At 35.8% G+C, this 18,028-nt stretch overlaps 1 protein-coding gene across 1 annotated transcript in view; it reads left to right on the forward strand.

The window, feature by feature from the left end:
* Window positions 1-18,028, forward strand: part of btk (Bruton agammaglobulinemia tyrosine kinase) — an 88,667-nt gene that overhangs the window by 52,940 nt on the left and 17,699 nt on the right. The window contains exons 9-14 of the mRNA XM_039766019.1: window positions 8,075-8,137; window positions 12,617-12,671; window positions 13,506-13,585; window positions 14,650-14,774; window positions 15,419-15,487; window positions 17,778-17,949. Coding sequence (XP_039621953.1) covers window positions 8,075-8,137; window positions 12,617-12,671; window positions 13,506-13,585; window positions 14,650-14,774; window positions 15,419-15,487; window positions 17,778-17,949 — 564 coding nt within the window. The remainder of the gene's footprint in view (window positions 1-8,074; window positions 8,138-12,616; window positions 12,672-13,505; window positions 13,586-14,649; window positions 14,775-15,418; window positions 15,488-17,777; window positions 17,950-18,028) is intronic.

The raw sequence follows: 18,028 nt of genomic DNA on the forward strand, positions 1-18,028 counted from the left end.
CATCACAAAAATAACAGAAACTACGAGTTTTAAAGTAATACCGCTCAAATGCAATATAACCAAATTAATGAGTTTGTATAAAATATCAAATTGATCTACATATTGAATTGCCTTAAGAAGTGGTCAACTTAAAAGTCGGTCGCCTTAAAAGGCGGGTGAGCCTAGTATACATATAATTGAGTGGTCAAAACTCCAGAGGGATTGATGAAGAAGCATCTTGGTGAGGACCAAGAATCAGACAAAAACAGACAGTTTTAAATGTGCAAGTTTTACTTTATATTATAACTGCATTTTATAAACAAATCATGATATTTAACTTGGAATATGTAACAGTATGGTTGTGACTTTAAAAAGTGCAATTATTTTTATGGCATATGTGGCTTCCCCAGACTAAATTTCAAACTTCATCCATGGCCCCAGTAGCATATCTTAGCTTCATGGTGAAATCACAGTATCACAGTATGGTAAGGCAGCTGCACCATGGCAGACAGGGTGAGGCTTCAGAGAGTAGCAAAAGAAGCACAGAACATCATCGGCTGCCCTCTCCCCTCCCTGATGGACATTTACACCTCCTTCTGCCTCAGCAGAGCAAAAACATCATCAAGGACAGCTCCCACCCTGGCTCTGATCTATTTGACCTGTTGCTCTCAGGGAGGCGTGACAGGTCCATCACAACAAGGACAAACAGACTCAGGAATAGTTTTTTTCCCAAAAGCCATAATCATTTTAAACTCACACATGCACTGATTACACAGTCTAACCCCCCCTCCCCAAACCCTGGACTTCCTTCTATCCATCAACTGTTCAATATCCAATATCCATCCATCCATTATCCAGCCCGCTATATCCTAACTACAGGGTCATGGGGGTCTGCTGGAGCCAATCCCAGCCAACACATGGCGCAAGGCAGGAAACAAACCCTGAGCAGTGCGCCAGCCCACCGCAGAATATCCAATATCTAAATGGTGTTGATAATAACTGTGCAATATCTGTATACTGTACAATATCATTACTCTCAGGGTCCAATATCCACTACTCACTGCACATGATCATCATTATTGTGCAATATTTAAATAATGTGCAATAATCCAACAGTGCAATAGTTAGTTATTTTTTCCAATATTTAAATAATGTGCAATAACCCAATAGTGCAACAGTTATTTATTCTTTCCATATGTATATTTTCTGCAACCTTTTGCACCATTTGTTCATTCATTTGTTGTGTTCTACATATATGTCTGCACTGGAGGTGCTGCTTTTAATCTCACTGTAAATGTGTATAGTGACAATAAAAGCCATTCTATACTATTCTAGTGAAAAGTACACCAGGAAAAATGCAGAGGATGGGCATTAGTCTTGATGGCCTGTCATTTTGCCATCATCTCGTCATACCTCTATCACTAGTGAGTCCAATGTCAATATTACAGTTAATTCTGTAATAAATTATCTTCCACAGTGATGTCTTCTGATGACATATATCCTGCTTTATAGTAACCATTTAAAAAGAAGTGATTAAATGTAAATGTAAATAACAGACTACTGATCTTTGTGAATCTTTGCCCATTTACATTTGATAACAAAACAGACACAGCTACTAAGAATATTGATTCCATAGTCTCTTCTTTCACTGTGCTAAAAAAGACATAAATTTTGGATTGCTTCTGCTTTGAACCAACTGGGGTGAGATGATTTTAAAGCTTAAAGGCCAATTTTACAATGTGCGAATATAAGATATGTGCTATGTTTTCATGAATTTCCTAAAGTCCCACTTAATCGGCCATTTTGTGAGTGAGCACTACTTTGTTAACACAGCCCTATAGTTGGAAAATGATTGATTGACAATACCTTATTTATGTGGTAACAAAATGAAACGTCTGTTTAGTAAAATGGACACAATAGTAGTAAGTCTGTCTTTTTCAGTCATGCTGTGTATTTAGGAATCTCTGCTATGTATATATATATATATATATATATATATATATATATATATATATATATATATATATATATATATATATATACAGTGGGATGCAAAAGCTTGGGCAACCTTGTTAATAGTCATTATTTTCCTGTATAAATCATTGGTTGTTACGATAAAAAATGTCAGTTAAATATATCATATAGGAGACATACACAGTGATATTTGAGAAGTGAAATGAAGTTTATTGGATTTACAGAAAGTGTGCAATAATTGTTTAAACAAAATCAGGCAGGTGCATAAATTTGGGCACGACAAAAAAGAAATGAAATCAATATTTAGTAAATCCGCCTTTTGCAGAAATTACAGCCTCTAAACGCTTCCTGTAGGTTCCAATGAGAGTCTGGATTGTGGTTGAAGGTATTTTGGACCATTCCTCTTTACAAAACATCTCTAGTTCATTCAGGTTTGATGGCTTCCAAGCATGGACAGCTCTCTTTAACTCACACCACAGATTTTCAATTATATTTAAGTCTGGGGACTGAGATGGCCATTCCAGAACGTTGTACTTGTTCCTCTGTATGAATGCCTTAGTGGATTTTGAGCAGTGTTTCACGTCGTTGTCTTGTTGAAAGATCCAGCCCCGGTGCAGCTTCAGCTTTGTCACTGATTCCTGGACATTGGTCTCCAGAATCTGCTGATACTGAGTGGAATCCATGCGTCCCTCAACTTTGACAAGATTCCCAGTCCCTGCACTGGCCACACAGCCCCACAGCATGATGGAACCACCACCATATTTTACTGTTGGTAGCAGGTGTTTTTCTTGGAATGCTGTGTTCTTTTTCCTTCATGCATAACGCCCCTTGTTATGCCCAAATAACTCAATTTTAGTTTCATCAGTCCACAGCACCTTATTCCAAAATGAAGCTGGCTTGTCCAAATGTGCTTGAGCATACCTCAAGCGGCTCTGTTTGTGCTGTGGGCGGAGAAAAGGCTTCCTCTGCATCACTCTCGCATACAGCATCTCCTTATGTAAAGTGCACCGAATGGTTGAACGATGCACAGTGACTCCATCTGCTGCAAGATGATGTTGTAGGTCTTTGGTGCTGGTCTGTGGGTTGACTCTGACTGTTCTTACCATTCGTCGCTTCTGTGTATCTGAAATCTTTCTTGGTCTGCCACTTCGAGCCTTAACTTGAACTGAGCCTGTGGTCTTCCATTTCCTCAATATGTTCCTAACTGTGGAAACAGACAGCTTAAATCTCTGGGACAGCTTTCTGTATCCTTCACCCAAACCTTGATGGTGAATAATCTTTGTCTTCAGGTCATTTGAGAGTTGTTTTGTGACCCCCATGTTGCTACTCTTCAGAGAAAATTAAAGGAGGAGGGAAACTTACAATTGACCCCCTTAAATACTCTTTTTCATTATAGGATTCACCTGTGTATGTAGGTCAGGGGTCACTGAGCTTACCAAGCCAATTTGAGTTCCAATAATTAGTTCTAAAAAGTTTTGGAATCAATAAAATGACAACGGTGCCCAAATTTATGCACCTGCCTGATTTTGTTTGAACAATTATTGCACACTTTCTGTAAATCCAATAAACCTCATATATATATGTTTTGAATCCTCTACTGGAATTAAATCAATTTGTGTAAAGTATTAAGAAGTAACCATGGCATCATTGTTTAATAACCAATTCAGTCAAAGTATGTAGATAAGCTCAATATCAGTCACCCTGTTGTTCCAAAGATGGATAAAAAACAAATGATGGATACATGCCATAAAAGAAAACCACACTTTTCTAAAGAAGAGTTTGTTCTTTTAGATGATAAAAGGGTGTTATTGTTTGCTAAGGTATGTGGCAACCATTCCACGGTAGGAGTGATTAAAAGTGAGATTGAGGCAGTGAAGAGAATAAGTACCTACACATGACCATCTGCCTTTACTGTCTTTTCAGACACACAGGCACCATCTGGGCAGCTGGAGGCAATCTGTAAATTGTAGAGATATTCAATGTATATAATCTACATAAAATATTAAGGAAAAAAGTATTTTTTTATGCTGAAAAGGAAAGAATGTTCAAGACACAATGTTTCAGCTGTATAGCCTTCATCATGTTTGCCTCAGATGTGGTCATCAGGTGGGCACGCCTGATGAAGGCCATACAGATGAAATGTGATTTTAAACCCTTTCTCATTTTCAGTGTGGTAATAACCTTTAACTTTTTTTTCTTTGCCAATACACTCTGAAACCTCCCTACAGTAACTCTATATAATCTATATTCATTATGCGTTTAAGACATTCCCACACTTCTTCAGACAGTTCGTGACATGTTTATTTATAAAATATAGAGGGATGAGCTCAAGTACAATGAAATGGAAATAAAGTCTTTTAATTAGAAGCTAATGAAATATGAGGGCATGCCTAACCGTCATTGCAGCCTGATATACACGCTGTACTCTAAGGTTAAGAATTTTGACATTTTCAACCTCCATCCCGTCTTACTTGTCCTCACTGGGCAGAGGTACATCTGCTCTCACAGCAATGTTGTGTAGCATCACACACACAACTACAGTGCAACACAACTGAAATGAAAATCTGATGCCACTGGATAATTATGAAGACAGCAGAAGTGCTATCTGGGAGTTAGTTACAGGTTTTAACAGGTATTCATGAAGGAGATACCCGCTGTCACCCAGTAGCCATCTACCACCAAACTCATTATTTCTTTTGTTCTGACTCCTGAATTGGCTCAGATGAAGGCATTGTTTGTTTTCCCAGGCCACTTTGCCACAATATCTGTAAAAAGTCATTGGTGACCGATTAGTAATTGTACTTTTACAAATATTAAGGACATGAACGTACTGTCCTCTGTCTGGTGACCACTGTCTTTTGATAAGGTTGGTATAATATTTAGCCAATTGTAAAAGTAATTATCAATGAGTGGGCTAAGGAATACATACTGTCATTAGGAAAGATTTAAAGTGTCACTTTAGTAACAATGGTTTTGGGGACCCTTTTAAATTAACCATAAATCTTAAAGCAATACTTCACACACAAAAAAAATTACATGTTTCAGCTTTCCACACAAACATCAGGATTTATAAAAGAAAACTTGACAGGAGAATGTGCGCATATACTTATGGTAACTCTGATCCACACATATGCAGGATTTTGGAGAAGGTGGTTAATGATCACACCTTTGTTCAAGCAGGGAAATGGCCAAAGCAGTGAAATCACAACTTACGTGTATGATAATTCATATCATCAAGCCATTATTATAATGTGCATTGATGTGACAAAAATATAAAACCTCAGAAGTGATAAATATGATATATAAACTATTTAAATAAAGTTCCCTTTTAAGAGGACAAATGCTGTTTGTTTGCACTGAAAAACTTTTTTTGTTTTTTTCTTGAGTTTATATTGGCTACCTGTTGTCACTTCTTAGGGAACTAGCCAATAGGACAGGAGTATCTCAGTCAAGCTTCACTCTATCATTCCTGCTGTGCTGGAAGCCATTAACTGACCAGTGAAATGCTTCAGTTTTTGTATAGTGTGTGTGCACATACATAAAATATAACATGTTTTTGCCAGCATAATAACACAATTTGCAACAGTGTTTGGTTTTCCTAATGTAATCGGAACACTTTATTTCACTTATATTACAATAACGGCACGAAGCAAGAATGAAATTTCTTTTGTTAACTGTAAGCAGACATACAAGTCATCTATGATACCAATATGAGACTGACAATCATCGGACTGCTTTGGTATAATGCCACATAAAAGGCATCTCCAGTTATAGATGCCATTTATAGACTGAAATCAGAGAGCATAGATATGCTTTTTCATCCTCCAGTTACACACACACTGTGCTGGTGACTGGCAATCAGCTTTGTTGCCAGAGCAGCAGCAGCATCATTATATCATTCAATATATTTGCATCTGTTGGTGGTGCTCACGCTTAGGCTTACCAATGAAGGATCTTTGCATACATCTAATTAGGAGATGAAAATTTCTGTCTTGCACTACCGGATGGATCATATAGGAGGCTGTTCTGCCAACCAATGGAGGTTTGCAGCATTGCAATTGTATTTATTCAATGTTAATTTGCATGGACCATATATGATTGTTTCAAGGTGGCAATTGGGTGGGGTTTGGGGTGCGTTCAGGTATACAGATTTACATGATGATTATGATTTATAAAGGGTAAATTGTATATAAATGTGCATATGCAAGATTTTATAAACCAGATTTTCGGGGTGTGCATTTTTCTGTTTTTTGACATACAGTATGCATATTTCTATGCTCAAATATACGCAAATGTTTAAAAATGAGACCCCTCTTCAATCTAGCCGCAAGCAATGTAAAAAACATCCATAGAGAAAAGTAAAAATCTCTCACTTAACTCATGTTGTATAATCCAAATGTCCATTACACATTTGTATGCTCAAATATAAACTGTTATTAATACTTATTTTCGGAAGACTCAGCATAGAAGATAAACAGAAAAGACATATTCCCATAATACAGTTAATTTGAACTGAAGATCCACCTCCCCCTCTCATCTGTTTGTCAAGTCTGTGAGTACTGACTTCAATTCAAATGCACCACGCTAAGGGGGGTTTCCAGAATTAAGTGTTAATGATGTGTTAGAAAACAAATGTATAAATCTTGCATATTTTGACTGTATCAGTCGATAAAGATCACATGGATTATCCAACATGAGTTACATGAGAGTGTTTTTTCTTTTTTCTATGGATATTTTTCACATTGCTTGTTGTTGTGCAGAATGGGTCATCATTACATCCCATTATATTATAAACTGTTTTCTCTCATTCTACATGAAACATGAGATTACAATTTTTCAAATGACCACTAATGAAATGAAAATATTACCATTTGTGAATGGAACCTGGGCACAGACAGGTAGACATGTTGTTTTCCACCACCACACGTTTATTTGCAAATATATACTGTACAAGTTCAAGTGCACCACAAACCCCCCAAAGTCCTGGCCACACAATGCCTTCTTCAGACCGCCTCCACACTCCCTTCTCCTGCTTAGTCCTTCTTCCACCCGACTCCAGCCCCGAATGAAGGGAGGCGGCCCCTTTTATTATCACCCGGATGTGCTCCAGGTGGGTTCCGGCAATCCTCCATGGACACACCCCCGTGTGGCGGAAGTGCTGGCAGCATCCCCGGAAGCACTCCGGGTATCACTGCTCTTCTTCCCCCCAGCACTTCTTGGTGTGGCGGAAGTGCTGAGGTCCAGGGCTCCAAAGGCATGGGGGCGACCACAGGCCCCTACAGGGTGGAGCTTCAAAGCTCTGTACCCTTGGCCCCTAAAGGAACCAGGGCGGTCGCTCCCAGATGGTCTGGGAAAGGCGCAAGCCTTCCTCCAGTCCTCCTGGGCGTCCTGGCCGGGTCGCCACCCCAGCCACCTCTGACACATTTTTTGCTGGAGTATACCTTTAAGATGGAATTAACAATATTCCTAGAAATACTATGCTTTCAGGAAACTTACTTTGGATCCATCGTTTTAATTAAAAATTTAAAGTAAATGCATTTTAAGCTAGTATTGGTGCAGTTTTCAGTACTATATCTCCTGAAATTAACATCTTCTGATTTTTTTACCCTAAGCTGTACATGGCAGAGGAAACTATAATTTGAATATCAGGATTTGTTGTATATTAAGCTTACATATGAAATGTAGAGGATTTGACTAGAAATTAATAATCATCCTTTAGTTTTAGTTATCCATGACCAGAATTCACTTTGTTTTTTGTAGAAATGTTCACTTTATGTTATTTATTTATTCACTTAGTTAATTAGTTATGGTGTTGGAACAATATTGTACATTTTATGTTACTCTCCTGCCTGTATGAAAGAAGTGGACTGATTCACAGAATATCTGCCACAAATTTCAAAAAACATCATTTTACAAAGCATTCTCAAAATAAGACAAATGCATCTTCTATCCATACATTTACCCCAACCACCATTAAGTCCACTGGGTGCAGCTGAATAAAAACTAAATTAAAGTATGTAATGAGTTAGGAAAGCAGCATGCCATTTAAGGAGATGAACTTTTTTGTTTGTTTCATTGCAATAACCTGTTTAGTTATTTATTCATCTATTTTGTTTTTCAGGCAGGAAGGTTTTATTCCAAGCAATTATGTGACTGAGGCTGGAAATGAATTTGATGGCTATGAGTAAGTTTGTGCTAATCTACATAGAACTAAATGCAGAACAAAATGTGTTTGCAAGTGCCATCATGCTATAAGTGAGCACCCAGCAGCATGTGGAATTATTTTAAGATATGGTACAAACCACATTAGAAAAAACTAACAGTCTTGAGAGAAGAAGGTCAAAAAGCTGAGAGCACTGTGAAACATCAAGTCTATGATAAAGAAAAAATAAGTTATTTTTTCAAAGCTTTTCTAATTATTTGAATGAAATATTTCACTAGCAGATCAATGTTAAGAATCCCATGTGAGTCACAGATTAATCTTAAGGGTAATCATTTTACACTTTGTTGTTTTTAATTGCTTGTATATCACCTTACAATGACAATCAAAAAGTTTGTTGCATTGGTAAATAACATCATTAAAACACAGCAAAATATGTAATACCTATTGGTATTATCAGGGAAGGGTCTATAGTCTTCAGCGCTCTTAATATTTGCCACCTTCATGTTGATCAGATACAGCACCTACTGTATGTGTCATAATGATTAAGAGAGGTCTGAATGACGAAACCAAAAGGTTTTATTTTTACCTGTGATCCAGGAAACAATATGCAAGTGTTAAAATGGTTGAAGTAGTCCAACTTCAAAAAATCTATCTGCTCAAGATAGGTTGCGAAAATAATTCTGTAAATAACCTGTAGTGATACAGACAACTTGCAGAATCATACTGATTTTCACTCTCATTATGAACTGGACTAAGTGGGTTTGATAATGTTATTTTACATTAAGATGTGAAATTGCCACAAACAAGATTCAAATTCTTTTGCCTTTGAAAGTAATTTCTAAAGCTGTGGAGCTTTAGCTAACCACAGTGAAATACATGGTCCTGAAAACAAAAAGATATTGAATAACAGTGAATTTTCAGGCAAACTCCCCAGGGAGTAGAAGTTATAAAGTTAAAAAGAAGTTATAAAGCATTCTGAAACAGCACCAATGGTCGCAAATATGAAAACATATCTGCAATAGAACTGTCAATGAAGACTGAATGGTCGAGTCAAAGTCCAGGCTTAAGCCCTGTAAGAGTTTTGTAACAGGACCTGAAACCTTAAAATGTCACAAGATAATACATTTTAACTTGGAGCAATGGGCCAAAACTTCATCATGGAGATGTGAGAGACTAATTAATGAAACTTGGCACTGGTTATATTTGGAATAATTATTTTTCACACAGGAACACTTCATTACATTGTGTATGAAATAAATAATTGCCAATAGGTATTACTATTACTAGTAGTACTATTACTAGTAGTAGTTACTATTACTAAGAATTAATTAAGTTCCTATTTAAAAACTAAAATTAAAACTAAACTAAAAACTTATGTTTAAAATCTAATTTTTAAAAACTCTAATGGTTATAACAGTGAGTCCAATGTTATGGTCAGATGCCCAGGGAGGTGAGGAAAATACAAATTCCAGCCAGCAAGATGCTAGGGAAAGGGGAAGTCCAAAAGACCACCCAGCACCCACTAAGCATTCTTGCCATGTGCTAAAGTAAATTGATGAGAACAGGCCATTCAGCCCAATAAGCTTATTCATTTTATTCACCTAGATCGTCCAAAAGAATATCAAGTTGAGATCTGAAGGTCCCTAATGTGCTACTGTCCACTATACAACTTGGTAATATATTCCATATAGTCTTTTGCATGAAGAAAAACTTTCTTATATTTGTACGAAATCCAGCTGTGTCCACATGTTCTTGTTGTAGAATTTATTTTAAAATAACAAATGGGATTCACAATACTAATTCTTTTAATAATTTTAAACACTTCTATCATGTTATCTGTTAATCTCTGTTCGCTTAAATGTTCAACTCCCAGTTCCAGAATCAGATAGTCACTCTTCTCTGGGCTTTCTTTCTCTAGTGCTGCTATGCTATTTTTGTAATATGGGGACCAAAACTGAACACAATACTGCAGGTGAAGCCTTAATAGTACATTAAATAATCTAAGCATGACCTCCCTTGACTTGTACTCTACACATACATCCATCCATCCATCCATTCATCCATTTTCCTAAACCATTTATCCAGTGCAGTACTTTCAAATTTCAGACCTCCCATTGTATATTCATTGCTAACATTTCTACTTCCTATGTGTAATACCTTACATTTACTTACGATTAAATAGGATCTGCCACATATCTACCCAAGCCTGAATGCTATCAAAGTTCTGCTGTATCAATTTAGTTGATTCAGCATTATTTTCCCTTCCATCTAGTTTGGTTTCATTTGCAGACTTAATCAGCTTGATTATTGATTGATAATATTCCTGTCCAGGTCGTTTTTTTATATTAAAAAGTATATTGACCTCAACACTGATCCCTGAGGACTTTTAACAAAGCCCAATTGTAAAAGATTCCTCTCTCCATAACTCTTTGTTTAAGCTAATTTTGTATCCACCTAAACGTATTGCCCTGAATTCCCATTTCTTTTAATTTGATGCCTAGCCTCTTATGTGGTATCTTATAAAAGCTTTCTGACAATCAAAGTGAATAATAATGTACTTCTCATTTAATTCAACCATATTAATGAAACATTATTTCTCCAGTCTGAACTGATGCTAGTTGCTAAAAAACACTTGTTCTGGACATATACTGCTCAATCTTTTATTTAATAATTGCTTCCTGTAGTTCACATGTGATGCATGTTAAGCTTACTGGCCTGTAGTTACTCTGATCAACTCGATCACCTTTTTTATACAATGGATCTTTAAGAATGTTCCCAGTGTGCAGCGATTTTTTGAGAAATATGTGACATGGGTTTATATATGTACTCATTAACTTCCTTAAGCACTCAAGAATAAATGTTATGTGTTTCTGGTGACGTGTTCAATTTCAGCCTGTTTAATCCAAACAGTACTTGTACATCAACAATTTCCAAATCACTAAATACCTCCTTACTAGCCCTTGCTACTTTTGGAAGGTTATGCACCTCTTCAAATGTATTATGTAGTTCATTTTTGCTGTGATGCACTGTCCCAAAAAAATAAATGTAGTGGATTTCATGACAAGTTGAATTGCCTACCTTCCTTCCAAATTAAACATATTAAAAAGTTGTTTTTTAGGAGTTTTTTTTTAATGTTCTACAATATTAGCCTGGTATATTTCAATCAATAAAGTTTTCCATATGTTTTGGTGCATAACAGTAAAAGGTCGACTCACCACTTCCAGAATTAAGCAAACCAGTATCTGGGAATCTAAGATAAGACTGGGAATGTGAGGGTCGAACAGTCTGAAATATAAGAAAGAGTAGGAATGTTCAGAGCTTTATAGGAAATTAAGAGTACCCTAAATCAATTCTAAAAGAGAAAGGCAAAAAATGTAATAATTCTAAGACAAGTGATATGTGCTCTGATTCTCCTTTACTGGTTAAGATACTTGCTGCTGCATTTTGAACTAACTGTAACCAGTAAACGTCTGTTATAGGAGTGTTAGGAGTGCATTATGGTAATTTGATCAGCTAAAAACAGAAGAATGAATTAATTATTCAGCATCATGTCATAAGTGACCTAACTTTTGCAATCTTTCTTAAAAGAAAAAAAGCAGTTTAGTAATGGGGTTAATATGTGCCTTCAAATTTAGATTTGAGTTCATAATAATGCCTACATTCTTCACTTCTGGCTTGATTTGTAAAGTTTATTTCTAAAACTCTTACTTGACAAAACAAATAAAATTTCAATTTTTTCCCTTTTATGGCTGTGTGACTTTGGTACTTCGTTTTGTGTTTCCAAAATAATTTGGCCTAAATGGAAGATTTAGATTGAAAATAGCAGTGGGCTCAGAATTGATCCTTGCGGTACACCTTATGCAATATCATGAACCTCTGATTTACAACTACCACAACTAACAAAGAAAGGAACTTAATGACATTTAAAGTATGTTTAATATATTAAATATAATTAGCAATAATAAATGAACATAATAATATTAATAGACATAATCATAATAATTCATATGGTGGCACAGTGGTGCAGTGGGTAGCGCTGCTGCCTCGCAGTAAGGAGACCTGGGTTTGCTTCCCGGGTCCTTCCTTTTTGGAGTTCTCCCCGTGTCTGCATGGGTGCTCCGGTTTCCTCCCACAGTCCAAAGACATGAAGGTTAGGTGCATTGGCGATCCTAAATTGTCTCTAGTGGATGTGTGCGTGTGTGTGCCCTGCGGTGGGCTGGCGCCCTGCCTGGCGTTTGTTCTTGGGATTGGCTCCAGCAGACCCCCGTGACACTGTGTTAGGATATAGCGGGTTGGAAAATGACTGATTGACTGACTGAAAAATCAGCAAAAAAGGCAAAGAAAAGGAACATAAGCATAAGCCAGGGAAGGAATACTGACCAAAACATAATATATGATACTTCAACATATATTGAAAAAAGTAGCCATCTTGTATCTAACACATAAAAGATGCTACACTTTAAAAGAGTGTTTCATTTTGTGTATTTCTCTTCCTTCAAGCTGGTACTGTAAAGGGATGACAAGAAATCAAGCTGAGAGCCTTCTAAAGAAAGAGGTAAGCAATAAATAACAAAGAATAAAGCCCTATTCATCTTTTTTTTTAAGGTTTAAAAAGCAGTTGTATAAATCATCTTCTTTGACTAGTGTAACACATTGTAAAGCAACAGACGTTGTTGAGATTGTTGCTGTTTTGTTGTGGAACCACAACATGACCTGTCATAGTGTAGAAATTTTCATTATGGTAACTGCTGGTGGTCAGCTGTGAACCCACGACCACTGGATTAGAAAAGCAATCAGAGTCAGCTCATTTTATACTCCTACACTCATGCATGCAAGGACTTGCCTTTAACCAGCACTTCCTAGTGACGTAAACTAAGCTCTCTCTCTTACACACTCAGCCCCCATTTTTTGTGTAGCACTGTCACCATACTATACTTGGCTGCAATGCAAATCCTATTCTGTATTATCATGGACGTACACCTGTTAATAATCTGTCCAGTGTCTTTTGAATGGCAAAATTAATCAAACTTACCTGGTTTAAATTGCAGATAATGTTCTGTACTCTACATTGAACAAATCTGAGACCTTTTTTGTCTTTGTTTGCTGAAACTGTAGTTGGTTATTTTGGCTTGACTAATAATTCAACCCTTAGGACATTATGTACTGCAAGCAGTTTATATTACAAATCCTTGAAATTGTAGTACACATCACATGCAATGTTTATGTACAAGTGTTTGAGTTGTATCAGGAGGTGCAATTTTTATTTCAGTCATGCATGTTTTAACATCTGATTATTTTTCCAGGTTTCTTATTTTCTCATGAGTATACAGCAAACTTCAGAATAGTTCTGATTTTTTTTTTAATCTGATGCCTGTTTTTATACTTTTAGAATAAAGATGGAGGATTTTTAGTTCGGGAATCCAGTAAACCAGGGAAATTCACGGTTTCATTGTACACTAAAGTTACTGGGTAAGTTATACCCACATATTTCTTTCCCATTTTTTATTTGTTTAAAACAAAATGCAGATGTGTTGGTTTTCTTCTCTAAGGTAAATTGCCAAAATCAAAACATAAACAGCTCAGTACTTTCCACTGAATTAAAAACAGACTGACACATACAGTATCATGAAACGTAGATAGGCTTAGCAAATCACCAATACAAATGCTGCCTTAGAAAACAACATTGCTATATTTAGGTAGGAAGCAAGCAGAAAGCCTGAAATCATCTATGAACTGAGGCAACCTGCTCGGCTGATAAGATGTTGCAGGGGCAGAAAAGGCATAGAGGTAAAACAGAAAAATGACATAATGGGATAGGTCATTAGGGAAGGAGAAAAAGCCAAGAGACTTCTCCAAGACCAGAAGTCACAGGAAGGTACTCATACTAGGAAAATATGATCCTCTGTTACATATTATTAAAGACAAAGAGCACGGGAGCTATCAGTTGTGCCAAGCCCTGTAGTTAATAATTGGGAGTAAGTGATGGTAGGATTCCCACATACAGCCACCAAATCTTAATGCTTCAGACTGTATTCTTGACAGTGGAACTGATTTTTAAGATTGAATTTAAATAAACCTGTGTAATGGTGAGGGAGGCACACAGATGCTGCCCTGCCATCAACTCGCACTACAACCCTTTAAAGTTATTGTAGCCGGGAGGTTTAAAATAGTCTAATTGTTTGTTATAATATTCTTAGAGTCAGAGCATCACATTTGTTAAATAAATGTATTGTGTATGGCTGGAAGTGTATAATGTCCTTGGTGTTATATTTACTGGTTTATATATAGTGCCCTCTAGTGCTCAACCACTGAAACCATGCTCATTTACATTTATTTTGTGCTGAAATGATAAGTCATGTGTTTATTCAAACAAAAAAGACTGGCAAGAAGAAATGGTAAGAATAGCAGTGGAAGCAACAAAAAAAAAAAACAATAATGACATTTTAGTGACTTAGCTAGACTGAAGATCATATTTATTAGCAATGGCCAAATGTGTCAAGCTTAAGAGATCACACTATTTTAATTTTTCCTAGGGAGCCTGGAACCTGCAGGCATTACAACATTTGCACCACACCACAAGGTCAATTTTATCTAGCAGAGAAACACTTTTTTGAGAGCATTCCAGAGCTAATCAACTATCACCAGCATAATTCTGCAGGTAAGATTTAAAGTTGATCACTGTTTGTTGTTTTAAGAGAAAATCTACTACTCTAGGCTTGTTGTGATTCATTTTGATGTTCTCAAATCACTAGTTATAAGCATTTTAGAACTAAATAAATCATTATTTTATTTAATTCATTTTACACCAAGCAATATTTCATGGATCTATACAGCACACACATTATAAATGCAATATAATTTGTAAGATTATGAGGTAGGTAGTACAAAAAGAGAACTGCAAAACTACTTAAATAAGGAAAACCTAAACACAGTGATATATAATGCACTGAATACATATTAAGGATCCAATGATATTAAGAAGTAATTGATAATACAGTAATATACAGTAAGCATAAACAGTGTAAAGTCACAAAACAAATGTTAAAAAATATTTAAAAGTGGATATTCATCTTCAAGTTAAATGTTACGACTAGAAAAGATAAAAACTATGTGCTCTTTAGATTGATCCTTACAGGTTTTTTCAGACACAGTATAATACAAAATACTGTAAAGGGTTCTAAAGAATAATAAAAACTGTAGTATTAATGATTCAAACAAGTCAACACACTCACATCTCTGAATCAGCAGAAGACAAACTTGGAAACTGATACCAAAAACTTTCAACTGTTCTTTGTTTTTCAGGGCTGGTAAGCCGTCTGAAGTACATTGTGTCCAATAAAAATCTCAGAGCACCAGCTAGACTAGGATATGGTAAGGCTTCAATAGGATTTTATGTCAAATACATTTACGACATGTTCACGTTCCTGTGTATAGTCTCCTGAAAAGTCAAATCCAGAACACAATGATCAAAATTGTTTGTATTTTGTGGTATATTTCCTAAAACTTGATGAATAGGCACAATAATGTTACCTATAATGTAGATCAGTCTATTGGCTTGTATCATCTGCTGTACATCACCTATGGCTTTAGTTGCTGTTCTTAAACAGTTTTTTACCATATTTGTATTCCCTTTACAGGCTTTACATTAATCAAAGATACTGTATAACATAAAGATGGCATAAATGTATGATGCATTTATCAGACTGGCTCTTTGCCCACAGGTTTAATTAAACCTCGTACATTTGATAACATTCTCATGCAGTAACTGGCACAAATTGTACATTCTTTCTTTTTTCCAAAAACAGTATCCAGATAGAATGGGTCTCATTATTTTAAGATAGATAAAGATAATGTGTGTACTAGAAATACAGAGCAAGAATAATTATTCAAAATTTACTCAATATTCCTTCTAACATAGCATTTCAGTTTGAATTCAGACAATTCACCAATGCAAACAAAATAAGCACATTAAACTAGTAAAACAGTTTAGAGTAAAGAAAAATGTTTCAACAGAACAAAGAACATACAGAGCATTTGTATGCAGTAATGTTACTCACTATGAAATAAGAAAAAAATCATACATAATGTTTTATTTTCTTAGTAACTGAGACTGATAACACAGCAAACATACAGAGAAGAGCTGAAAAATGTGAAAGAGCAAATTCTGTAACCGGGCTCAGGTTATAAAGGTGAGATGATGACACCATTCCCCAGTAAAGTTAGAATGCATGAATTCAGTCTTTTTAGCTGAGGATTGTACCATATAGGAAAAGCTGTTGCATATTCTGATATCTGCATTCTAGACAGATCCAGATATTAGGGACTAGTATCTGAAATCCATTAGAATTGCACAGAAAAGAAACTGTTCCTTATTATGCAGTCTTTAGCTACTTTCTAAAAGGTAAAGTGGTTCACTGAATTTTGGTTAATGAACAATCAAATCTATCACTTGCTCGAATACCCCCAGTAGTCTACAACTTTAAGAATTGTTCATCTTTCTTTTGATCTTCATTATTAAGACTCCTGCTTTGTTTTCTTAATATGAAACTTGGTTTCAGATTTGGCATTAGTAGCAGGACTGATTTCTTGGCTGTCACTTGATTTTTAAAATACATTTCATTTCATGATCTCCATTTATAAGAAAATATTACTGTCTAATAACAGGAATGTGCTTTTACTTTTTTATATATTTATTTGTATTTACTATTTGCATTCTTTTTTTATCATTTTGCTCATGACATCATTATATCTTGCCGTGCTTAGAACCTTCAGACGCATTACTATCATTGTAATGTCATTGCACATGTGTCAATTTATTGCATACTAGAAGCCATGTAATTTTAGAGGCTGCAATATCTCATCTGAACTTTATCTAAAAAAGAATGGCAAGTCTCTTTGCAAGAAAAACTAATAAAGTATGCTTTTTTAAGGTTAACAATCAAGCCCTTTCTGTTTTGCATTCTAACCTTGACTACATGTGAATCTCTCAGAAGAAAACTACTAGACATATACAGTTTGTCATAAACATAGCCTTAAATAGGGTGATATGATCAATCACGCCAAATTAAATTTATATTTGAAAAGATCCAGACATCATTTCAATACCATCCCTAAACTCATTCAAAGTACTAGAAGGATTACCCTAATGTTGCTTGCCTAAAATCCCAGGAGGATTCCAATCCATACCCCTTGGATGCCCCTATGGAAGAAAAGAAGGCCTAAGCCTGTCTCTATGCCAGATATTCTGCACACTTTCTCTATCCTGAAGCTCCTACTCCAGATCCTTAATGGTTTCCTAATGGGACTTCTTCTTCTCATGCAGTGTTACTGTCTCTCTGGCCCCTAATAGGTGTCTTTTATTAATTATTCCTCATATGGCTGCCTGCCCAGTGATCGTACATATGAATATGTGACATAAATGTGCACTCATCTACAGTGTGATCACCTGGAAAGAAATAACCTTTTTTCTTCATTTTTAGAAAAAAAAATAACATTTTGTAATGAACATTTGGAGCAACACAATTTTTTTTTTTTAATTTATAGAAATACCAAAACATTTATGAATAGCACCTCTGCCAATAACCTATTATATAAAAACAGTATATTTAGTTATCAATGGGAAATTTCTTTTATTGTGTTTTTGGTTTCTCTTTCATTGCAGGTGAATGGGAGATTGATCCCCGCCAACTCACCTTTTTAAAGGAACTTGGCAATGGGCAGTTTGGAGTGGTGAAGTATGGGAAATGGCAGGGTGTAAATGATGTAGCCATTAAAATGATCAAGGAAGGATCGATGTCTGAGGATGATTTTATTGAAGAAGCTAAAGTAATGATGTAAGTCAGTGAGAAGCCTTAAAAACAAGATTTTGGTTAAACGAAGCTGCAATGACCATTTGTCAGTCTGTCATTTACC

Source organism: Polypterus senegalus, chromosome 10, assembly GCF_016835505.1.
Source record: "Polypterus senegalus isolate Bchr_013 chromosome 10, ASM1683550v1, whole genome shotgun sequence".
Lineage (NCBI taxonomy): Eukaryota > Metazoa > Chordata > Cladistia > Polypteriformes > Polypteridae > Polypterus > Polypterus senegalus.